Raw genomic sequence first — 21,904 nt, forward strand, 5'->3', positions numbered from 1 at the left:
CGCCTGCGCCTCCAATGTCTCCCTCCGTGTATCTCATTGATTCGTCTTGAAGGCAGGTTGTTGTTCCATTGTCTGGGAGATGAAGTTTCGCAATGCTGCCCATCGACTGGTTCCTGCATTGGCGTCGGGGGTCGCATTGGCGTTCGACGAAGCAGCCGTCTCCATGCTTGACAGCTGTGCCATGTTCATTGCGAATCTGTCTCGTTCGACCTTCTCTAGCTTCTCTTTGCGCTTCTGAGCACCCTTCTTATGTTTCAAAGTCTTCTGCTTGATGATGTTCACCTGGTTGCTCGAATTCTTCAAGTCTTCCTCGGTTTCAGGTAGGGCATCCGCCAGGGAGTCCAGATTTGTGACGAGTTTTTTCGAGGCACGTCGCCGTTTGTGGTTCTTATTCGAGCTCTTCTCAATCTTTGAAACGAAGCTGGCATGCTTGATCAAGCGTTTGTCTTTCTTAGTCGTGCGAAATTCATCGAAGAGACTCGAGTTTGTAGGAAAGGTGCCACTCCCGCTGGCGGGCTTCTTGACGACATCCTGTTTCTTTGCCGGTCTGATGGGGGCCTAAAATGACAATTCGACCTGTCAGGGGGCAATTCTGCAGCGAATAGTGGAGTCGAATCGACTGACCATGACTGTGCGATCTATTCTCTCTTACTGAACTGGAAAAGAGGGGGGAAGAGTTCAGTCGCATGTGCTCGTGATTATTAGGTATAATTGATAATAAATTGTTGAAACTGCGGACTATTTTTTGGAATTAAGCCTCTTGTGGAATAGTGCAACAAATTGTTCGAGCCCCTGCGTTCACCGCCCGGGTTGTTGTCAGTCTCCGACTTTCTCCCCCGAGTCGGAAGAGCCGTAAAAGGCCTCGGACTTCATTGGCACATGATTAGCGTGGTTCCTTCTAGGCTGGTCGGTCGGAGGCAAATCCTCTCGGTCAGATTCTGTCCAACAAGCCTGTTTCTCGTTGGTTGAACAAGCTGATACAGATCTCTCACCGGTGGGGAAGTTCTTACACTACTGCTAACACTGCTAAACCAAAACTGGGTTGATGTTCCACAGAAAATCCCAGGGAATGTTTTGATCGTCATCTTTCCATCAGTATTTTCCCTCAAGCCTCCGAGGTCCTTTGTATCTTCAATTGGGAAGGAGGAGATCCACAATTACGGCTATCGAACCCGTCCCTTTATCTTGCTCTTACATCAGGGAGCCACACTGCCACCCACCACACTTCGGCAGACCAACTTCACTGATCTCATTTGTGACCTTTGCATGTGGATGCAGTCCCCAGTCCGTCTTATATCACGCCGCTGGTCTCGTCCACCTTGCTGGAAGACACTTGTGATTCTACCTCGGCCCCAAACACCCCAGCGCCTCCTTCCTACTTTATTACCTCCGAGGGCCTCGCCGCTTTCTGCCCCTTCAAGAAACTTTAATCCCTCATTTTCCCACCCCGTTCGGTACTTCACCTACACACATTTTCGACGGTCTGGTGAACTTCTGGACAATCACACGATAATGGGCTCTCTTGGACCTTATCAGCGCAAGCACCGGGTTGCTGTGATCGGCTCAGGAAACTGGTATGTACACTTGGTCGCGCTCTCGCTTTAATAAGAGTAAGTAGGGGTTACTGGGTGCTAACAAGGCGAAAGGGGTACCGCTATCGCCAAAATCGTCGCCGAAAACACTGCCAGCAACCCTGCCATCTTCGAGAAAGATGTTCAGATGTGGGTTTTTGAGGAGAAGGTCGAAATCGCCAAGGACTCACGCCACTACAACGCCTCCTCTCCATTGTGCCAAGGGCCACAGAACCTGACGGACATCATCAACACCGTTCACGAGAACGTGAAATACCTCCCCGGAATCACTCTACCGGAGAACTTGCACGCTAATCCATCTGTGGTGGATGCTGTCAAGGACAGCACGATCCTTGTCTTTAACCTCCCTCATCAATTTATCATCAAGACTTGTGAACAGATTAAGGGCAAGATTGTGCCGTATGCGCGGGGTATATCCTGCATCAAGGGCGTGGATGTGAACGAGGAAGGAATCAGCCTCTTCTCGGAAACGATTGGCAAAATCCTGGGGATCTATTGCGGTGCTCTTTCTGGTGCCAACATCGCCAGTGAAGTGGCGCAAGAGAAATGGTCCGAGTCCAGCATTGCCTACGATCCCCCACACCTGGATTCCAAGGCTCCTTCGCCCAACCGCTCTCCCTCTGCGTCTTCTGAGAACCTTGTTCACTTCGAACACAAGGATGTGTCTGGCCAGCTTTCCCAGGTGAAGCTGCAGGCTCTACCATCCGAGTTCCCTCCAGTCGATCATGCTGTTCTCAAGTCCCTGTTCCATCGTCCTTACTTCCATATTCGTGTAGTGAATGACGTTGCTGGAGTCTCCCTTGGTGGTGCTCTGAAGAATGTCGTCGCGGTCGCTGCCGGCTGGGTAGTCGGCATGGGATGGGGCGACAATGCCAAGGCTGCTATCATGCGGGTTGGGCTTCTTGAGATGGTCAAGTTCGGCGAGAAGTTCTTTGGCGCGACCATCGAGACTCGGACTTTCACTGAGGAGAGTGCAGGCGTTGCCGATCTGATTACCAGTTGCAGTGGTGGCCGTAACTTCCGTTGCGCAAAGCTCAGTGTGGAAAGGAAGCAGTCAATTGAAGAGGTCGAAGAGACTGAGCTGAACGGCCAAAAGCTTCAGGGCACTTTGACTGCAATTGAAGTGAACAACTTCCTGAAGAAGCAGGGCATGGAGGATGAATTCCCCTTGCTGACTGCTGTTTACCGTAAGTCACCTCTCCTAAGTTTTGACCCTTAACACCCCCAGACAACTAACTAACCTTTGGTAGGTGTTCTCACGGGAGCTATGTCGGTGGAAGATATTCCATCATTCATCGAGCGGTAAATGAGACCTGATGACATGTCCCTTTGGCTATGTTCTTGTTGTTAATTCATTGGGAAATGTTTCTTTCAATCGTATAACAGAAAGCCGATCACTCCAACATACACGGAAACGGACGAAGCGACGAGCGTTGGCGCAAACCAGGCTATCTTCAGCGCGCGGTTGTAAAGACGGAAGGACACAACGCACATACGACATACCCCTTCTTGCTCTCTTTTCTCTCCACCCACTACGTTCTAAAATGGGGTTATATCCTTTGTTTACTTTCTGACCTGTTGTTAAATTTCTCACCGTTATTTTTCCATGCACATAGATAGATGACCATAGACCTTTATGACACTGGCTTGTTCTATACTATATTTACTGCAATTCGGGCTACGAGGCTTCTTAATACAACTAAACATGACTAAATATGAACCACAAGACAGAGTATTGTACTGCACAATACTTTTGTACTACAGTCTGCCAACATGGAGTTGGGAGATTCCGGTGATGACGGAGTCCGGAGTTAGTATCCATCGTATCCATCATACCACGAAGGCCGGCCTAGACTTAGTTTTTTTTCTCTTACCCGCTCCCGCGCTTCCCCGCTAAGCTACAGCCAGCCAGCCAGCTTGCCAACAACAACAAACGGTGGCCCATGATCATGATGTCAGGGTTCCCGCGCGGGGAGGAGTCAGCCACGGGGGTTGGGTTCAGGCGCAATCCAGGAACATGAGAGAAACTTGGTCAGGCCTGGATGCGTCTCCAATCATTCTCTTCTCTCCTAGATTGCTAGATTGATTTAAATACCCCCTCGAGGCCCACTGCTCGTGCGCGACTGCCCTCGACTGCTCCGACTCCTCATCTTGCAATTGACTTCCCCCCATTTGTTCCCTTTCCTTACTCTACCTACCCCATCCTTTCCACCTAGTGACATCGGTGGCTCCAGCAGGCGCGTTTCTCCTCTCACCACGGTCTTTACCACAGCAACGCTCTTGTCCGACCGTGATCACACAAGGTCAATCGGAGTTCGCATATATCTGCTTAGGATCACACTATGTCTTCTCCCCGGCAGGTCTATCTGCTGCCTCTCAAGGATGATGGCTCTCCAGACGTTCCGGGAGGCTACATCTATCTCCCCGCACCCTCCGACCCGTCCTACCTTCTCCGCTTCGTGATCGAGGGGACAAGCTCGATTTGCAGGGAAGGTCAATTGTGGGTAAACATCCCAGAAGATGGTCACCCATTTGATCGGTCTGCTTTCCGCAGCTTCAGGTAGGAAGACGATTGAATATCTTTTGCGTTGGTGACAGTCCAATTGTTGAGACCATGGTTAGACTCTCTCCGGACTTCAACAAGAATATTCAAATCGACGTTCCCATCACCTCTCCCGGCTCTTTTGCCTTCTACGTGACCTTCTCTCCGCTGCCTGAGTTCTCGGTTTCTCAGACTGCAACTCCGGAGCCGACAAGAACCCCAACTTACTACATTGACGTCTCGCCAAAACTGACCCTCCGCGGTCGCGATCTGCCACTCAATGCTCTTTCCATTTACTCGGTCATCTCCAAGTTCTTGGGGAAATATCCTACAGATTGGGATAAGCATCTTAACGGTATTAGCCAGCGCAACTACAACATGATCCATTTTACGCCTCTGATGAAACGCGGAGACTCCAACTCGCCGTACAGTATATTTGACCAGTTGCAGTTTGATGATACTGTGTTTCCCAACGGGGAGGCAGACGTCGCTAACCTGGTCACGAAGATGGAAGAGAAACACGGTCTCTTATCCCTGACGGATGTTGTATGGAATCACACCGCCAACAATAGCAAATGGCTTGAGGAACATCCAGAAGCTGGCTACAGCGTTCAGACTGCACCATGGCTGGAATCTGCCTTGGAGCTGGACAATGCCTTGTTGAAGTTCGGAGGAAACCTTGCTTCTCTCGGGTTGCCGACTGACTTCAAGTCAGTGGACGATCTTGTCGCCGTCATGAATGCAGTTCGTGAGCACGTCATCCACAAACTCAAGTTATGGGAGTTCTACGTCGTCAACGTTGCTGCGGATACACAGAAGGTCATTCAGCAATGGCAAACTTCCAAGAGCATCGACATAACGAGCGATGAGTGGTCGCATCACAAGCTGAAGGATTTCGGCAGTTGGACTCTGGAAGAACAAGCGATCTTCGTCCGTGAAAAAGCTATTCCGAAATCCAAGCAACTTCTTGGCCGGTACAGCAGAGCGATTGAGCCGAAGTTTGGAGCAGCGATACTGACTGCACTGCTCGGTCCCTCGGATGCTGCGACTTCTGATACCACTGCGGCCGAGAAAGCTATCTCAAAACTCCTCGATGAGGTAAATCTTCCTTTCTACAAGGAATACGATGCGGATATTGCGGAGATCATGAATCAGCTCTTCAATCGGATCAAATACCTTCGGATCGACAGTCATGGACCTAAGCTTGGCCCAGTCACGGAGCGAAGTCCACTTATCGAGACGTACTTCACGAGGCTGCCGTCGAATGATACCACTAAGAAGCACGATAGCAGGGCTCTGGCTCTGGTCAATAACGGCTGGATTTGGAACGCTGACGCGCTGCGGGACAATGCTGGGCCTTTTTCCAAATCGTATCTCCGTCGAGAGGTCATTGTTTGGGGTGACTGTGTGAAATTGAGATATGGATCCTCTCCTGAAGATAATCCCTTCCTCTGGGAATTCATGACTAAATATACCCGACTCATGGCTAAATATTTCTCGGGTTTCCGCATTGATAATTGTCATTCTACGCCGTTGGTAGTGGCAGAATATCTTCTGGATGAGGCACGAAAAGTTCGGCCCAACCTCACAGTGTTTGCAGAACTGTTTACTGGCTCAGAAGAGGCGGATTACATCTTCGTCAAGCGACTTGGTATCAACGCTCTCATTCGCGAGGCAATGCAAGCCTGGAGCACCGGAGAGCTTAGCCGACTTGTGCACCGCCATGGAGGCCGTCCAATTGGAAGCTTTGGGGTTGATGTTCCTGCGTCCGGAAGTAGTCATGCTATAGCTTCATCCGGGATCGACAGTGGGAAGGAGAAGGTTTCTCACATTCGCCCCAATCCTGTGCAAGCTCTTTTCATGGATTGTACTCATGACAACGAAATGCCGGCCCAGAAGAGGACTGCGATAGACACGCTTCCCAATGCAGCTCTAGTAGCTATGTGCGCCTCGGCCATTGGAAGCGTCATCGGATACGATGAAATCTACCCCAAGCTTGTCGACCTTGTTCATGAGACTCGTCTGTACTCATCAAAGTTCTCGGAGTCCTCCAAGGTTGATTTGAACTCGCTTGAAGGAGGTATTGGTGGCATCAAGAAACTCCTCAACGAACTACATACTGTCATGGGCTCAGAGGGATATGACGAGACTCACATTCATCACGATGGAGAGTACATCACGGTTCACAGGGTACATCCGAAAACGCGGAAGGGAGTTTTCCTGATCGCCCACACAGCGTTTCCAGGGCAAGATAGTAAAGCGATACTGGCACCCACCCGCCTGGTCGGTACTCGAGCAAAGCATATTGGCACGTGGCGGCTGGAGGTTGACTCGAGTGAGAGTACTAGGAAGGAAGTGTCAGAGGACAAATCCTACCTACGGGGCTTACCCAGCCAAGTTCATGCTATCGAAGGCACAAAGGCCGAACAAGACGGCAACGATACAGTCATCTCAGTTCTGGAGTCGCTTGTTGCCGGATCTATCTCCCTCTATGAAACTTCCATTCCCAGCGCTGAGCATGCGTCTGGGCTTGATGTTCATATTACGGAGGGAGTAGACGATGCTTTTGGAAAGCTTAGCTTGGTTGATCTCAATTTTGTGCTTTATCGCTGCGAAGCAGAGGAGCGAAATTCTAGCAATGGCCAAGACGGGGTATACAGCATTCCAAACTACGGCTCTCTGGTCTATGCGGGTCTTCAGGGTTGGTGGAGTGTACTTGAGAACGTCATCAAGTACAACGAACTGGGTCATCCTCTTTGCGATCACTTGCGCAATGGCCAGTGGGCTCTGGACTACATTGTTGGAAGGCTCGAGAAGGTTGCTAAGACAGAAGGATATTCTGCTCTACACAAGCCTGCAGCCTGGTTGCGAGAGAAGTTTGAGGCTGTTCGCAGTCTGCCAAGCTTCCTACTTCCCAGGTATTTCGCCATCATAGTTCAAACTGCCTACAACGCAGCGTGGAAGCGCGGCATTCAGCTCCTCGGTGGCAATATACAGAAAGGACAAGAGTTCATCCATCAGCTGGGTATGGTGAGTGTGCAGATGACTGGATATGTCAATTCTGCATCCTTATGGCCGACAAAGAGGGTGCCTAGTCTCGCAGCTGGCTTGCCGCATTTTGCTGTTGACTGGGCAAGATGCTGGGGTCGCGATGTTTTCATCTCCCTGCGCGGGCTTCTACTCTGTACCAGTCGGTTTGAGGATGCGAGGGAGCATATATTCGCATTTGCGAGTGTCCTCAAACACGGAATGATTCCCAATCTACTCAGTAGTGGAAGGCTACCACGGTATAACTCTCGTGATTCAGTCTGGTTCTTTCTTCAATCTATTCAGGACTACACCATGATGGCACCCGATGGAATCAAACTCTTGGACGAGAAAGTGCCCAGAAGGTTTCTTCCTTATGACGATACGTGGTTCCCATTCGACGATCCGCGAGCTTACTCAAAGCACTCAACTATATCCGAAGTGATCCAGGAAGTGTTCCAACGACACGCTCAGGGCTTATCGTTCCGGGAATACAATGCAGGGCCTGACCTTGACATACAGATGAAGCCGGAGGGGTTCGATATAAATGTCCAGGTCGACTGGGAGACGGGCCTGATCTTTGGTGGTAGTCAGTTCAACTGTGGAACTTGGCAAGATAAGATGGGAGAAAGCGAGAAAGCCAAGAACAAGGGAGTCCCTGGAACGCCGCGTGACGGAGCTGCCATTGAAATCACAGGTCTTGTATACAGTGCATTGAAGTGGGTAGCGGAGCTACACGAGCGGGGACTTTATCAGCACTCTGGGGTCGATCTTGAGGAAGGCAAGTCAGTGACTTTCAAGTCATGGGCGGCAAAGATCAAGGAGAATTTCGAGCGCTGCTACTATGTTCCACCTAATCCGGATGAGGATGCCAATTACGTTGTTGATCGGAATGTGGTCAACCGGCGTGGAATCTACAAGGATCTTTACAAATCAGGAAAACCATACGAAGATTACCAGCTTCGTTCGAACTTCCCGATTGCCATGACTGTTGCACCAGATTTGTTCACGCCTTCGAAAGCACTGTCAGCCCTGGCACTTGCCGATGAGGTCCTGGTCGGCCCGGTCGGCATGGCTACTCTTGATCCTTCTGACCTCAATTACCGACCTTACTACAACAACTCCGAGGATTCTGAGGATTTTGCTACCTCCAAGGGTAGAAACTATCATCAAGGTCCGGAATGGGTGTGGCAGCGCGGATTCTTCCTCCGTGCGTTCCTGCACTTTGATCTAGCTCGCAGAACAACACGCGAGGAGCGAACTGAGGCCTACCAGCAGGTTACTCGACGACTGGAAGGCTGCAAAAAGGCCTTGAGAGAGAGTCCGTGGAGAGGTCTCACGGAGCTCTCGAACAAGGACGGTGCACACTGCGCTGACTCGGTAAGCCTGAACACACTCCCCGTTTGAGCAAAATCGCGGCGCTAACTATAATATTTCCAATAGTCACCCACGCAAGCATGGTCTGCTGGATGCCTGCTTGATTTGTACTATGATGCTTCACAGTACACTCAGGATGAGTGAGCGCTTCCAATAATGCCAGGTGCCTTGGCGGACAAACCATGATCACCTACTGGTGGACTGAGCAATATTTCTCATTCGATGCAGTGTGACAGGCCACATAACCACTATTTAGCATCTATCTCCTTGACAGACAGTAAGAACTTCGCGTCTTTTGACTATTGATCAATGTGTAATAATTTCGTATCAATTTCAATGCCGGCTAAGTGGTTGCAGCTCGGCTGTACAAAACCAAGGACTGTACCTGTAGAGACTGGAAGCGAGACATAAAAGTGTGCTGAGTCAGCCGACGGCACAAGTTTGTGCATGAGGACGGTTTGAGTTTGGGTTCGTTGAGACGCCCATCGAAGTGAAGCGATGCCCGACACGGCGAAGATCGCATTTTAGCGCAGAGATTGCGGTGTAGGTCCCTTACTTCGAATGTTGCCTGACGTGGATCTGTTTTTGGCATTTCTGCTTTACACTTCGCAACAACTTCGAGGCTGTGACGCTGTGTACTACGTGTAATCTGGCCCCCCTGACGTCAGTTGTTTTTAAGCTGCGCATTCCTCCCCGGACAGAAAGAGCTCCGCGTGCCCATATGCATTGATTACCCGAGACATTTGTCAAACGCACTCAAGCGCAGAACACGACTTCACGAGAGTCATGTCACTCACGCAATCTGCTGCGGCAGCGATGCTGACCGTGGTTGATGCGCCCATTGAAGTACATGAGCCGAGTTGGGGGGATCAAACGGACTCTCGCGACCTCTACACTCAGTTTGTCATTAGTTTGACTATCGGTCTGGGCGCTTTCCTTGCTTTCTGTGTAAGTAGCTGGAAGCCACTTGTGAATTCCTCTTCTCTAACGAGTCGAACTGGCATAGGTTCTGCGACCGAAATGGACCGAGCTCTATGCCGCGCGGAGAAGACAGCGCTGCGCCGCATCCCACTTGCCTGAACTCCCGGATAGCTTCTTTGGTTGGATACCTGTGCTGTATCGGATCACTGAAGAACAGGTGCTCGAGTCGGCGGGCTTAGATGCATTTGTGGTAAGTGCTGCTGCATGCCCCCGTCAGCTTGTTCCTGGTCTTAGATAGTGGCTGACAATCCCAATGTCCGATTCAGTTCTTGACCTTCCTCAAATTCGCGATTCGGTTCCTCTCCGCCGTATTCTTCTTCGCCTTGGTCATCATCCTCCCTATGCATTACAGGAATACCGGTAAATCGGGCGTCCCGGGCTGGGACGACGATGACGAGCCTGTTGACACTTTTGATGGCGACAAGGATAAGAAGAAGATTATCTCGGACCCGAATTACCTCTGGATGTATGTGGTATTCACGTACATCTTTACTGGACTCGCCGTCTACATGCTCGTGCAGGATACAAACAAGGTCATTCGTATCCGGCAGCAATATCTCGGGAGTCAGACAAGCACGACAGATAGAACGATTCGTCTCTCTGGTATTCCTCACGACATGGGGTCGGAGGAGAAAATCAGAGAGTTTATAGAGGGTCTGCAGATTGGGAAAGTGCAAAGCGTTACCTTGTGCAAAGACTGGCGCGAATTGGACCGGCTAATTGATGAGCGGCTCAAAATCCTTCGGAATCTCGAGTGGGCATGGACGAAGCACCTGGGTTATAAACGTGTCAAGGCCAACGCAAATCGATTGCCATTGCTGCAGCAACATGCGCGTGGATCCAGCATCGTTTCGGAGGAGGATAGCGAGCGTATACAACTTCTCTCTGACAGCATGCCAGACCATGTCCTTGACTATGCTCACAAACGACCGACTACCCGCATCTGGTATGGACCACTCAAGCTGCGCTACCGGAATGTGGATGCTATCGACTATTACGAAGAGAAGCTGCGGAGGATCGATGAACAGATCCAGCTTGCACGCCAAAAGGAGTACCCACCCACTGAGATCGCATTCGTCACGATGGAGTCTATTGCCGCCTCGCAGATGGTTGTTCAGGCCATCCTTGATCCGCAGCCAATGCAGCTTCTTGCTCGGTTGGCACCAGCTCCTGCAGATGTTGTGTGGAAGAACACCTACATACCTCGCTCGAGACGAATGATGCAATCCTGGTCCATTACAGTTGTCATCGGCTTCCTGACGGTTTTCTGGTCTGTGCTTTTGATTCCTGTGGCGTACTTGCTCGAGTATGAGACGCTTCACAAGGTGTTCCCCCAGCTCGCGGATGCTTTGTCACGGAACCCTCTTGCCAAATCCTTGGTTCAAACTGGTCTTCCCACTTTGGTCCTCTCGCTGTTGACCATCGCGGTGCCGTACCTGTACAGTTGTAAGTCACTCTTTGTTAGTCTTTATCGCTACAGGAACTGACCGGTTACTCAGGGCTGTCGCATCAGCAAGGCATGATGTCTCGCGGTGATATTGAGTTGTCCGTTATTTCGAAGACCTTCTTCTTCTCCTTTTTCAACCTCTTCCTTGTCTTTACAGTGTTCGGGACTGCAACAACATTCTTCGGTTTCTGGGAGAATCTCAGAGATGCATTCAAGGATGCCACCACCATTGCCTTCGCACTGGCCAAGACGCTGGAAAACTTCGCCCCTTTCTACATCAATTTCCTGTGTCTACAAGGTATAGGTTTACTGCCATTTCGTCTTCTGGAGTTTGGGAGCGTGGCGATGTATCCCATAAACTTTCTCACGGCGAAGACACCCCGCGACTACGCCGAGCTGAACACGCCCCCTGTGTTCAGCTACGGATACTCTATCCCACAGACGATTCTCAGCCTAATCATCTGTGTGGTTTATAGCGTCTTCCCCAGCTCGTGGTTAATCTGTCTGTTTGGACTGATTTATTTCACCATCGGCAAGTTCATCTACAAGTACCAGCTTCTCTATGCCATGGACCACCAACAGCATTCAACCGGGCGAGCGTGGCCCATGATATGTAGTCGTGTGCTGATGGGCTTGATCGTCTTTCAACTCGCGATGATTGGTGTCCTGGCATTGCGCCGAGCCATCACCCGCTCTTTACTCATCGTTCCCCTCTTGATGGCAACTGTGTGGTTCAGCTATTTCTTCTCGCGTAACTACGAGCCCCTGATGAAATTCATCGCGCTGAAAAGTATCGACCGTGAACGCCCTGGTGGAGGAGATATCTCGCCTTCTCCATCGTCGACTTTCTCGCCGCCATCTGGTCTCGAGCGTGATGCCTTCCCGATTCGAATTGGTGGTCAAGAACTGGGACTCAGGCTCAAGAAATATGTGAATCCGAGCCTCATTTTGCCCCTTCATGATGCTTGGCTTCCGGGACGCAGCACAGCCCCAGGATACCAGGAAGACTCTGGTGTCCAGGAGACGCCAAATGTCGCACCCGACGAGAGTGTCTAAGGCTTTCCGGGTCAATCCCATTCTGGCAGTATGCCTCGCATATCTCATCCATGCCTCCTGCACATACAATCTCCCTGTACCTTGTTTGTATTTCCACGGCTCGTCTCTCATTCCTCTCCTTGTGGATGACGCTTGATGATCTATGATGCTACGCCCACAATATCTACGAGATAGCCATATTCTCTGACTTTGAACTTTCATGTTATATGTATCGACCGCGCTTATAGACACGTTGTTGAGGTGGGGGGCTTTGTCCACAGTTCGTCAGCATGTCGTGCTTTTTTGTACATTGATCTCTCGTTTTATTGATACCAGGAGCTGTTGCTCGTCGAGAGCCATACTAATATGTAACACTATTTTGTGACCTGAATTTTGTTGATTATGATGAATGTAAAGAATGTATTTAAGTGTAAGCAGGCGGCTAATCTTGAAGCAAGTAGCGCCTTCCTTACTGAACCTCTCATTAACCACCGAATAACGTATCGTTTAGGAAAGTACCCAACCCTGCAGCGCGCAGTGCAAGCGCAGACCTCTTCAGAATTCGAAGCGATCCGTTGGAGTTATCTATGATATCTATACAGTTTACTTTAATTCTCAAGTATGTCCGATGGTTCATCTGACGATATTGATTTGACTGTCGCTAGACGCAGCCAAAAGTAAGCAAACTTACACTACCACTACTCACACTTCCCTCAGATCATACTCAGACTAACACATGTCAACCATGCGCGATCCGCTAGAAGACGTGACTTCCCCCACTACACATAATCCCACCCACAATCAATTCCATCACAACGTGACCAAACCTGAAGGGTATGTCCCAGCGAAGCAGTCCAAGTACGGTGAAGAGTGTGATTGTCACGAAGATATCCGCCGTCCTGGTCTCATTGTATACCAGTGACGAAGTCGTCAATAAGTCATTCGAACACTTTCAGAAGAGCACCGCAGAGGAACACTATACTCAAACCGACATTGACCCATCGGTACCTCCCATTGTCTTTCCCTTGAACCTTCCGATTAACCATCGCATTCTAATTGTTTTAATCGGTGGTAGAAACCTGGACCAAGCCCGAAGCTAGATTACTCTGAAGCGGAATTACATCACAGTCCCAAATGCGAGGTTCCCCAAGACGAGCAAACCCTCATAGACCTCGAAGTTCAACCGCCTATGGAAATGCCTGATAGTGAGAGCGGTAGACCGGTCAACAAGCGTGTGGCAAGGTGTATCTCCGATGCGGTAGATTGGGACGAGGATTTGAGACCCAGCAACGAGCCAGGCGAAGTGACGGCACACCAGAGCACTGAAGCGACTTCGGTTCCATCGCCCTTACCTGGGGACAGCTGTACCTTCAATGACGGCCACAAACCTCGTGGAATCACGAGTGCGTCAAAAGGGAAGCTGAGGCGGAAGAAGCCGTCGACTGGAAGACGTTCTACAACAGCCCAGCGGACTGTGTCGAAGAAGACCAACCCGAAGAAACGCGGAGCTCCTGTGTCTAATGAGGAAGAACAGGACGAAAAGCTTGGAACTCGACGAAAGAGGCTGATTGTGACCCTGCGCCATGTTGCTAGCCCACGGAATGCCGGCACCCAAGCTTCTCGGGCTCTTTTGGGAGATGAAGCGTCTGTTAATGCTGTGTCAAGCCCTGCGGCTGCGGACAAGAACCTCGAAACTCTTTTGTCCGACAAGGAGAACATGGACTCAATCCTGTCTATCATCCAGATCCCGAGGATTGACAGCAGTGACGGGATAGAGCTTTATTGCTCTGGCCTCCAAGGTGGGAACAGTGAAGACATAACAGCTCCTATGACCCGCAGTCAATCGCTCGAATATCGAGGACAGGAGGTGCAAGTTCACCCTGTTGAAGGGCCGTTCGCAGCATTATGTACGGTTGGTACGATGACAGACAAATCTCTTCAGAACAAGAGTGATGAACTCGAGAACTTGACAAGCAATGACAAGAGTCCTCCCGTATACCCCGAGTCAGGCATGGCATTCATGGAGGACACAGGCTGGAAAGCTCAAGAAATAGGTACTAAAATAACTCATCACGGAGTTATGTCTATCGAGCGTGAGCCAGAGGGGATTTCCAGCTCAAGAAGCACATCACCGTCCGTGACATCGGAAGAGACTCCTTCGAGAGAGCATCATACCCAATCGAGCTCTCAGGAGAGTCTAGGCGACGAGGCTGTCAGCATTTCCCCCTGTTCCCTCCAAAGGACTCCTAGAAACACGATAGTCGATACCAATGGAAGTCCCCGCCTCCTTTCAGAGAAATATAAGGAACATTACAAGACACAGACACTTGTTCTAGGGGACGTGGCATCCTTGCCTGAGTCCTACAGAGGCCATGCGGCCGGGGAAGGGCCAGCTTCCTTTGCTAACCGGCTGAAATTATGCGCAGCTATAGATAACCGGCCGGAAATATCCGGACCTATCCAGAATACTGCCGTGCAGAAAATGCTGCTGGAGACTAGCGAGGTGGGTCCAACACTCTACGAGCGCGGAATTACGGACGAGTATTGCTTGTGCTGACTGCGGTGATTGTGCCAAGTCTTTGAACCGCCACATCGAGAGCGAGAACACTACTATAAGCGAGGTGTTTGAGTCATTCCGGAAGAGCTGCCATGACATGCTTGACCAGCTCTCAGAAGCTCAGGAGGCACGGATTAAATTATGCCAGCAACAGATGGAAGGTATTCGCAAACATCATTCCAAGATCTGCGAGGAACTGGTTCACCGGATGGAAAGAGATGAGAAGCGATTTCAGAAGCTCCTCGGCATCAATTAAACTTCTAGATATGGTTTCAAGCGATCTTGCATAAATATGGCATCTGACGTCAACAAGAAGTTCGCGATGGAAGAGAAGCTTTGATCTTACATATTCAGCTACTTCTGCCAATTAGAGTCGACGATGGTGAGGCAATTGACAATTTATGAGTATCCCATTCATGCCCGCTGCCACATCGAGTAATGGACAGTCTGTTCATCCAGTTTCAAGTTGATGGAGTTCACCGTACATCCAGTCTGGAATGCCGTGCCTCATGGAAGTCATGGGTCAGTCACCCGAAATGGTAGGGAGCAACAATAGGACCCCTGTGACTGTGGACGCCTGGTTTCCAGAAGCGACCCTAAGTAGAAAACGCTCTCAAGCACCAGTCTTACTGCAAATCGATCGTATTTGCTACCAGCATCAGCTAGCATCGGGAAAAATGGATCAACGACGGCAATTGAGTAGTGATTGACTACTGCAGTGAGCTCTGTGCAGTACAGCTGCAGCACGCACCTGGCAGTGTGTGGTGTATTCCAGGGGTCGCAGCCAATGGGAAGGACAGTGTTGGGCATTTGTCCGCTCACCGAAGTCACGTGGATCGAAGGATTATGACTCGAATGGAAATGCGCCCGCCGACTTAGGAGGCCAGCCCAAATGCGAGTGACGAGGTTTTGCCCCTCTCCCAAGAACAATCAGGTTTGACAATTTCTTATAAGAGGCGCATTGAACTGGCCTTCAATTGAACTACAACTCGGCTGTTTTGGCACAATTGACTCCCTAGGTCAATCTTTTTTTCTCTCCATCTTAACCTTGGTTGCTCTCGTTTGAATCCACTCTATCATCTCCCTTTCCTTCTTATAGTTCATCGGGCATACTATCTGCCTATCTCTCTCTCTATCGCCATCTCATCCCACCCCGCCGCCGCCGCCGCCCACCATGTCGGTGAGTCACCTGCAGCCATCCTCGATGTTTCCGATTCCATGCTCATCAAACCCATCCAGTTCTTCATTGAAAACCCCAATGTCGGAGACAGAACTTCCTTGGAAGACTCAAGAAGTATGTGTGCTCCCCAGTTTATCCATTTTTCATGCCATTGTTACTAACGACTTGCGTTCTTCCACCCCAGTTCGCGGATACAACCCCCTTACTCCCCCCAACCTTCTTCAACATGAGATCGCCTTGACGGATAAGTCGAGACAAACGGTCCTCGAAGGCCGTGAGGAGGCCACGGCTATCGTTCAAGGCACGGACACCGACCGGCACCGCTTGATGGTCGTCATCGGACCATGCTCGATCCACGACCCGCAAATGGCCCTCGAGTACTGCGATCGGCTGTTGACGTTGAAGGAGAAGTACAAGGACGAGCTGCTGATTGTCATGCGCTCCTACCTCGAGAAGCCCCGGACTACTGTTGGCTGGAAGGGTCTGATCAATGACCCGGACATTGACAACAGCTTCAAGATCAACAAGGGTCTGCGCGTCTCTCGCCAGCTCTTCGTCGACCTCACCAACAAGGGCATGCCGATTGCCAGCGAGATGCTCGATACCATCTCCCCGCAGTTCCTGGCCGACTGCCTGTCGGTCGGAGCCGTGGGGGCTCGCACCACGGAGTCGCAGGTCCACCGGGAGTTGGCCTCGGGTCTGTCCTTCCCCGTCGGGTTCAAGAACGGCACCGATGGCTCGCTGGGTGTGGCGGTGGATGCCATTGGCTCCGTCAAGCACCCCCATCACTTCCTGTCCGTCACCAAGCCCGGTGTCGCCGCCATCGTCGGCACCGTCGGCAACCCGGATTGCTTCGTCATCCTCCGCGGTGGCACCAAGGGTCCCAACTACGACGCGCAGAGCATCACGGAAGCCAAGGCGAAGCTGGCGGCCCAGGGTCTGCCGCCCCGTCTGATGGTGGACTGCAGCCACGGCAACTCGCAGAAGAACCACAAGAACCAGCCCAAGGTCGCCGCTGTTCTGGCTGAGCAGATCGCCGCGGGCGAGACCGCTATCATGGGTGTGATGATCGAAAGCAACATCAACGAGGGTATGTAGGATCTTTGTTGTTGGCTGGTTCGTTTTGCTAATGCTTTTTTCTTTTTTCTTTTGGCAGGTAACCAGAAGGTCCCTCCCGAGGGCAAGGCCGGCCTGAAGTACGGTGTCAGTATCACCGACGCCTGCATCCACTGGGAAGATACGGAGCTGGTGCTGGAAAACCTGGCCCAGGCGGTGCGCGCTCGCCGAGAGAAATTGACCTCTTCTCAGTGAGCGGCTCTCGCCCGGGTTTCTGTATTGTTCTGAGGTACGACTCTAATTGGTTTGGGGAGCGTGGTTAAACACAAAAGTGATCTACGAGTTTCTATTGTATTGGATCTTTTTCTACGCCCTTGCGGCGGGTAATAAGCTAGGTAATGAATATCAATGAATACTATCTTGAATGGCTCGTCCACGTGGACAGTGTAGCAATTTCTTTAGCCAGCGCCACGTACCCATGCCTACTGCACTGCCCCTATGTGTCCTCCGATGCGGACTGGGCTTGGCGGAGGTAAGCTAGCTAGACAGTATCTTAGCCTAATTCCCAAGCATTGAACGAGTATTCACTCGACAAAAAAGTCGACGACAACGACGCGATTTGAACGCGCGCGGGCGAACCCAACAGCTTGCAGTGCTATCAGATAGCATTCGAGGCTGTCGCCTTAACCACTCGGCCACGTTGCCTTGATGAAGACAAGAAGGCTGCGCTTGCAATTATAGGGTAAGGGAAGGTGCCTGTGCCGATGCTTGCCCGACATTCATGAAGTATAGGCAAGTCTGCGAATAGGAACTTTCTGACGGTGAGGCAGGCAATAGAGCTTTGACGAACCCTCCTTGCGGTGGAAGAGTAGCCCATTGCGCAGTGCCTTAGAGGTAAAGAAGGCGCCTCGGAGCACCGACACATCGTTGGGTACGTTGGCAGTGCGCATTGGCATAGATCATAGACCAGATGTTTAGTGGAGATTGATTCGGGATAATACGTAAGCTGAATTAGCATAGAGGAGTGGAAAGCGATGAAGTATGCCCCATTATGGCTCATGATGGGGGAGATCCGATAAGATCTAATCTCCGCGATGCCCGCAGGCACCGAGAGCTACTATACACGGTACGGAGTACTATTACTGCATTCAACGGCGGGATTGCGCCATCCACTACCCGTTCGTTGCTGCTCTATGGTCACTGGTAAGGGACCATGAGCTTATATCAGAGCCGCATTGTTGGTGATGCTCAAGGGGAAAGAATACCCCATCTCAAAACCAAAGAACAGCAGCAGCAGCAGCAGCAGTTGCAGTTGCAACTCTCTCACCCACCGGGAATAAGAGAGTATTGGTAATCAAACCCCCGGCTGGTCGAGGATCCGTTCCGATAACCCCGGCTTCGCCAACAACGACCAACCGAGCGACCCAAAGACCGAAACCTGGTTTCGAAGAGTTCCACCAGATATAAATCCATCATGTTGCTCACGGGCTGCCAGCAGGTCATGTCCATGGTTGTGGAGGTTGCGAAATTGGTCTCCAAGCGTTACACCGATCCCATTGATTGAGTTTCAGCGTCATTGTCAAGTGTCGGTCTCGCAAGGCGCTCGATTGTACATTCCTACAACCGCGGAGTATTCCTACAATGGTTCACAGGGATACTTCAGACATGGACGATGCACCACAGCAGCAGCAGCAGCAGCAGCAGCCCAGCTCCCTCACCACAACCACCATGACGAACCTCTCTCTCAACAGAGACGCCCACCTCGCCGAGAAGCTGGCCGCGCTACAAGCGCACGGCGTCAGCGCGCAATCGCTCCCTACCTCCGACGACTCCATCCTCTACCTCGCCTACGGCTCGAACCTGAACTCGGAAACCTTCCTCGGCATGCGAGGCATCCGCCCTCTGTCCAGTACGAACGTTGTCGTGCCCAGTCTGTGGCTCACCTTCGATCTACCGGGAATCCCTTACGCGGAGCCGTGTTTCGCGGCAACGAGATACCGTCCGGGTGCTGCCGAGGGCACCGAGGATAGGGGATATCACGATGAGGAGGGCGTCGCAAATGTCCGCAGCGACACGGACTACGCTCCACCGAAGGAAACAGACCCCTCCCTGCCCCTCCTCGCCACCACCACCACCACCCCCACAGACGGAGAACCAGACTACAGCCCGCGCATGCCGCTCGTCGGCGTCGTCTACGAGGTCACCCTGTCCGACTACGCGCGCATCATCGCCACCGAAGGCGGCGGCCGCGGCTACATCGACACCGTGATCGACTGCTACGCCTTCCCCAAGACCTATAATCCCCAAACCGACCCGGTCCCCGAGCACCCCGGCACTGTGCCCTTCCAGGCACACACGTTACTTTCCCCTGGTGCGGCTGCTGCGGCTGCTGCAACCGCAACCCCCCTCACACCGACAACCTCCAAATCCACCCGCCCCAACCCCTTCTACGCCCAACCCTCAGCCCGCTACCTCGGCCTCATCCGCGCCGGCGCCGCCGAGCACAACCTCCCCCGCGCCTACCGCGCCTACCTGGCCGGCATCCGGCCGTACCGGATCACGACGCGGCGGCAGCGGGTCGGGCAGGTCGCGTTCCTGGCGGCGTGGGGGCCCGTGGTCATGGGGCTGATCGGGCTGGGCCGCGCGCTGGCCGGCCCGGATGGTCGGCATCCGGGCTGGTTGGTGCGGGCGCAGGACGCGGTGTTTGGGGCGATGTGGCGGTCGTATGATTCGTTTTTCGTGAGGGTGTTTGGGGATGGGGAGCGGACGGTTGGGTCTGCGGTTGTGGAGGGGGAGGATGGAGATGGAGGTGGAGATGGGGTGGTCGGGGTGGGGGTGGTGGTAACAGAGGGGGAGGGGGTTTGTTGAGATGCTACCGTTCGCTATGAGAATGCAGGTAGTTACTAGCTAGAGAGGGTCACTTGCTAGAGGTCATGATATGAGGCATAATGTAATGATGTGGGCTGGGGTTGAGGGGGGAATAGAGGTATTGGTTGGTGCTCTAGATGCATGGCTTCAGTATCGGAAAGAGCATTCTAGTACTCCGTACATGTCTCAATGGTCACCATACATACAATGAGATGAGCAGCGGATACCTGGCTCCCGCTCTTTTTCTACATGTTAAAAAATGAAAGCGAAAGCAAGGGAGAAGAAAGCCTATATACCACATCTGCCACAGCCACAACCACACCCACCCCCACAGCACACATTTACTATCCATACCGAAAATCACGATCCGAATCAAAACATAAGAAATTGTGACATTGCGGGGGGAACCTTCAAAAAAAAACATTTTCAAAGGAGAATAAATATCTAGGATACAAGATACAGGTGTCCTGTGGAGTAGGTAAAAAAACAACAAACACACACTTCTAACGAAACATAAAGCAGAAACCACACCGAATAAACGTCCGTGAAACAGCACAAGTCTTTGCAGCGGGGAAGAGAAAAAAACACGTGAGGACGACTCCCAGGTTTGTTATGATACAGGCATTTATATCAAGAAAGCTTTCGCCCGTCGCCGAAGTTGTTCTTTATTTTTTTTTCTTTATCTCCCTTTCTGGCAGCCTCCCAATTTCACTTGGTTTGAAGGTTGTTTGGCAAACATTTCTAGGGTGGTTCCGCTTTTTGCGAGGCCTCTCCTCTTCTAGCGCCGGGAAACGGGGGGGCTGTACACGATCTTTCTCGTCTTAATCGGGGACCACTTGTAACGCTTGACCCAGACGCTCAGGGCGAAGAGACCGGTCAGAAGGGTGATGGCCTTGACACCCATCTTCTTGCGGTCGTCCATCTCGGGCTCGGCGGCCCAGTTGAGGAACTCGACGACGTCCTTGGCCATCTGGGAGGTGGTGGCGGGGGTGCCGTCCTCGTACTCGACGACACCGTCGAAGAGAACACGACCCATAGCAATACCTGGATTTTCAGCGGTCAGATGGGAGTCTTCGGTCAATCAGAGTGTTCGGTTGTATACATACCGGTACCGGGGAAGTAGGGGTTGAAGTTCATGCCCTCACCGAGAACAACACCAGCTGGGGGCTCGTCGGGGTAGCCAGTCAACAGACTGAAGATGTAGTTGCAGCCACCGTGACGGCCCTTGACGATCAAGCTGAGATCCGGGGGTAGAGCACCACCGTTGGCAGCACGGGCGGCCTCCTCGTTGGGGTAGGGGGCGGGGATGTAGTCGGACAGCTTTCCGGGGCGCTTCTCAATCTCACCCTGGTCGTTGGGCTCGGTGTCGTACTCGTACTCTTCGGCCATGGCCTTCATCTCATCGACGGTGTGGAGGACACCGACGAACGAGCGCCAGGGCACACGAGTCAGGGAGTGGCAGCTGGCGCAGACTTCACGGTAGACCTGGAAACCACGGCGGAGACTGTATTTTGAACACAAAAGAATCATATGAGCACAATTGCCGGAGTTGCGGGAGTTGCCAGTGAGGTCCATGGTGGGCTCCCCGGTGTCAGAATAACAGGCAAAGAGGTTACTCACGCGGCGTGATCGAATGTCTTGTTCCACTTGGCGTGCTCCCAAGGGTATGCGGTAGCGTGCAGACTGGATTTCGATGCTGTTAGCTTTGTGGTGGTGTGATTGGCCGGGTTAGGACGAGCCATCGTTCCGGGGCAGCGGAGCTGGTCTGGTCGACGGCCAATTCTGAATTCTTTCTAGAGTGTTACTCACCCCTCCTCAGCAGGCGTCATGGCGTGAGCCTCTTGGCCATAGAGATAGGCGGCCGATCCGATAGCGACGGCGGTGGCGGCCGAGGCAGTGAGTGTGAGGTTGAAGGGGGAGCTGGCGGATTCGGGACCGGCGGCAGAGGAAGACGCACGCTGGTCAGCAAGTTAGTCAAAGGCTCTTGCTGAAGAATTGGTGATCGATTGCACATCGATTGACCTCATGGCATGGGGTCAATTGGCGTCCAAGCCCGGGAATAGCGTACCGTGGAGGTCTTGCTCAAGGTCTGACGTGCGACACCCCGGAAGGGCACGCTGCGCAAAACAGTACGGCCCAGCATACTGACGATATGTATAACCCTCCGAACGATGGGTAATTAGGACGGCACAATAGCCACAGAAGGGGTGGTGGTGGGGGAGGAGGAGAGGGAGGGGGGGAG

General features: G+C 52.0%; 8 protein-coding genes and 1 non-coding gene across 9 annotated transcripts; 6 read left to right on the top strand and 3 right to left on the bottom strand.

Annotated features, from left to right (window-relative positions):
* Positions 1 to 33: 33 nt before the first annotated feature.
* Positions 34 to 627, bottom strand: BO72DRAFT_460950 (FAM207/SLX9 family protein; the record flags this gene model as incomplete). Its single annotated transcript, XM_040946492.1, has 2 exons — positions 34 to 558; positions 625 to 627. The coding sequence occupies 2 exons, from the start codon at positions 625 to 627 to the stop codon at positions 34 to 36; spliced, it is 528 nt and encodes a 175-aa protein (XP_040798888.1).
* Positions 628 to 1,512: 885 nt separating this feature from the next.
* On the top strand, positions 1,513 to 2,898 carry BO72DRAFT_383755 (glycerol-3-phosphate dehydrogenase family protein; the record flags this gene model as incomplete). Its single annotated transcript, XM_040941522.1, has 3 exons — positions 1,513 to 1,574; positions 1,647 to 2,779; positions 2,843 to 2,898. The coding sequence occupies 3 exons, from the start codon at positions 1,513 to 1,515 to the stop codon at positions 2,896 to 2,898; spliced, it is 1,251 nt and encodes a 416-aa protein (XP_040798889.1).
* A 675-nt stretch (positions 2,899 to 3,573) lies between these two features.
* Positions 3,574 to 8,881, top strand: BO72DRAFT_450337 (putative glycogen debranching enzyme Gdb1). Its single transcript, XM_040945232.1, has 3 exons — positions 3,574 to 4,152; positions 4,215 to 8,541; positions 8,605 to 8,881. The coding sequence occupies exons 1-3, from the start codon at positions 3,935 to 3,937 to the stop codon at positions 8,680 to 8,682; spliced, it is 4,623 nt and encodes a 1,540-aa protein (XP_040798890.1). The 5' UTR covers positions 3,574 to 3,934; the 3' UTR covers positions 8,683 to 8,881.
* Positions 8,882 to 9,089: 208 nt separating this feature from the next.
* BO72DRAFT_434385 (putative DUF221 domain protein) lies at positions 9,090 to 12,455 on the top strand. The gene is made up of 4 exons (XM_040943237.1): positions 9,090 to 9,486; positions 9,545 to 9,709; positions 9,786 to 10,965; positions 11,019 to 12,455. The coding sequence occupies exons 1-4, from the start codon at positions 9,325 to 9,327 to the stop codon at positions 12,020 to 12,022; spliced, it is 2,511 nt and encodes an 836-aa protein (XP_040798891.1). The 5' UTR covers positions 9,090 to 9,324; the 3' UTR covers positions 12,023 to 12,455.
* Positions 12,456 to 12,766: 311 nt separating this feature from the next.
* BO72DRAFT_191484 (uncharacterized protein) lies at positions 12,767 to 14,873 on the top strand. The gene is made up of 3 exons (XM_040939536.1): positions 12,767 to 13,005; positions 13,077 to 14,504; positions 14,578 to 14,873. Exons 1-3 carry the CDS (start codon positions 12,838 to 12,840, stop codon positions 14,812 to 14,814), a joined length of 1,833 nt encoding a protein of 610 aa, XP_040798892.1. The 5' UTR covers positions 12,767 to 12,837; the 3' UTR covers positions 14,815 to 14,873.
* Positions 14,874 to 15,439: 566 nt separating this feature from the next.
* Positions 15,440 to 17,219, top strand: BO72DRAFT_450340 (3-deoxy-7-phosphoheptulonate synthase). Its single transcript, XM_040945233.1, has 4 exons — positions 15,440 to 15,738; positions 15,798 to 15,852; positions 15,923 to 16,828; positions 16,895 to 17,219. Exons 1-4 carry the CDS (start codon positions 15,733 to 15,735, stop codon positions 17,047 to 17,049), a joined length of 1,122 nt encoding a protein of 373 aa, XP_040798893.1. The 5' UTR covers positions 15,440 to 15,732; the 3' UTR covers positions 17,050 to 17,219.
* A 179-nt stretch (positions 17,220 to 17,398) lies between these two features.
* BO72DRAFT_t212 lies at positions 17,399 to 17,499 on the bottom strand. The gene has a single exon. It is a non-coding gene; the product is annotated as a tRNA-Ser (tRNA).
* A 1,023-nt stretch (positions 17,500 to 18,522) lies between these two features.
* Positions 18,523 to 19,705, top strand: BO72DRAFT_470542 (uncharacterized protein; the record flags this gene model as incomplete). Its single annotated transcript, XM_040947035.1, has 2 exons — positions 18,523 to 19,575; positions 19,691 to 19,705. The coding sequence occupies 2 exons, from the start codon at positions 18,523 to 18,525 to the stop codon at positions 19,703 to 19,705; spliced, it is 1,068 nt and encodes a 355-aa protein (XP_040798894.1).
* A 735-nt stretch (positions 19,706 to 20,440) lies between these two features.
* Positions 20,441 to 21,805, bottom strand: BO72DRAFT_498705 (ubiquinol--cytochrome-c reductase catalytic subunit CYT1; the record flags this gene model as incomplete). The annotated part of the gene is made up of 5 exons (XM_040948791.1): positions 20,441 to 20,706; positions 20,769 to 21,166; positions 21,283 to 21,345; positions 21,472 to 21,620; positions 21,731 to 21,805. The coding sequence occupies 5 exons, from the start codon at positions 21,803 to 21,805 to the stop codon at positions 20,441 to 20,443; spliced, it is 951 nt and encodes a 316-aa protein (XP_040798895.1).
* Positions 21,806 to 21,904: the final 99 nt, after the last annotated feature.

Source organism: Aspergillus fijiensis, assembly GCF_003184825.1.
Source record: "Aspergillus fijiensis CBS 313.89 unplaced genomic scaffold BO72scaffold_44, whole genome shotgun sequence".
In the NCBI taxonomy this organism is placed as follows: Eukaryota; Fungi; Ascomycota; class Eurotiomycetes; order Eurotiales; family Aspergillaceae; genus Aspergillus; species Aspergillus fijiensis.

What these genes read in the sequence shown, in the direction of transcription:
- BO72DRAFT_450337 (XM_040945232.1), top strand. Translation starts at nt 3,935, where the DNA reads ATGTCTTCTCCCCGGCAGGTCTATCTGCTGCCTCTCAAGGATGATGGC. An exon ending in TCTGCTTTCCGCAGCTTCAG is followed by an intron (nt 4,153 to 4,214) that starts GTAGGAAGACGA and finishes GACCATGGTTAG; the next exon opens with ACTCTCTCCGGACTTCAACA. An exon ending in GTGCACACTGCGCTGACTCG is followed by an intron (nt 8,542 to 8,604) that starts GTAAGCCTGAAC and finishes TATTTCCAATAG; the next exon opens with TCACCCACGCAAGCATGGTC.
- BO72DRAFT_434385 (XM_040943237.1), top strand. Translation starts at nt 9,325, where the DNA reads ATGTCACTCACGCAATCTGCTGCGGCAGCGATGCTGACCGTGGTTGAT. An exon ending in CGGGCTTAGATGCATTTGTG is followed by an intron (nt 9,710 to 9,785) that starts GTAAGTGCTGCT and finishes TGTCCGATTCAG; the next exon opens with TTCTTGACCTTCCTCAAATT. An exon ending in GGTGCCGTACCTGTACAGTT is followed by an intron (nt 10,966 to 11,018) that starts GTAAGTCACTCT and finishes CCGGTTACTCAG; the next exon opens with GGCTGTCGCATCAGCAAGGC.
- BO72DRAFT_191484 (XM_040939536.1), top strand. Translation starts at nt 12,838, where the DNA reads ATGTCCCAGCGAAGCAGTCCAAGTACGGTGAAGAGTGTGATTGTCACG. An exon ending in AAACCGACATTGACCCATCG is followed by an intron (nt 13,006 to 13,076) that starts GTACCTCCCATT and finishes AATCGGTGGTAG; the next exon opens with AAACCTGGACCAAGCCCGAA. An exon ending in TGCTGCTGGAGACTAGCGAG is followed by an intron (nt 14,505 to 14,577) that starts GTGGGTCCAACA and finishes GATTGTGCCAAG; the next exon opens with TCTTTGAACCGCCACATCGA.
- BO72DRAFT_450340 (XM_040945233.1), top strand. An exon ending in TTCCTTGGAAGACTCAAGAA is followed by an intron (nt 15,853 to 15,922) that starts GTATGTGTGCTC and finishes CTTCCACCCCAG; the next exon opens with TTCGCGGATACAACCCCCTT. An exon ending in CGAAAGCAACATCAACGAGG is followed by an intron (nt 16,829 to 16,894) that starts GTATGTAGGATC and finishes TTCTTTTGGCAG; the next exon opens with GTAACCAGAAGGTCCCTCCC.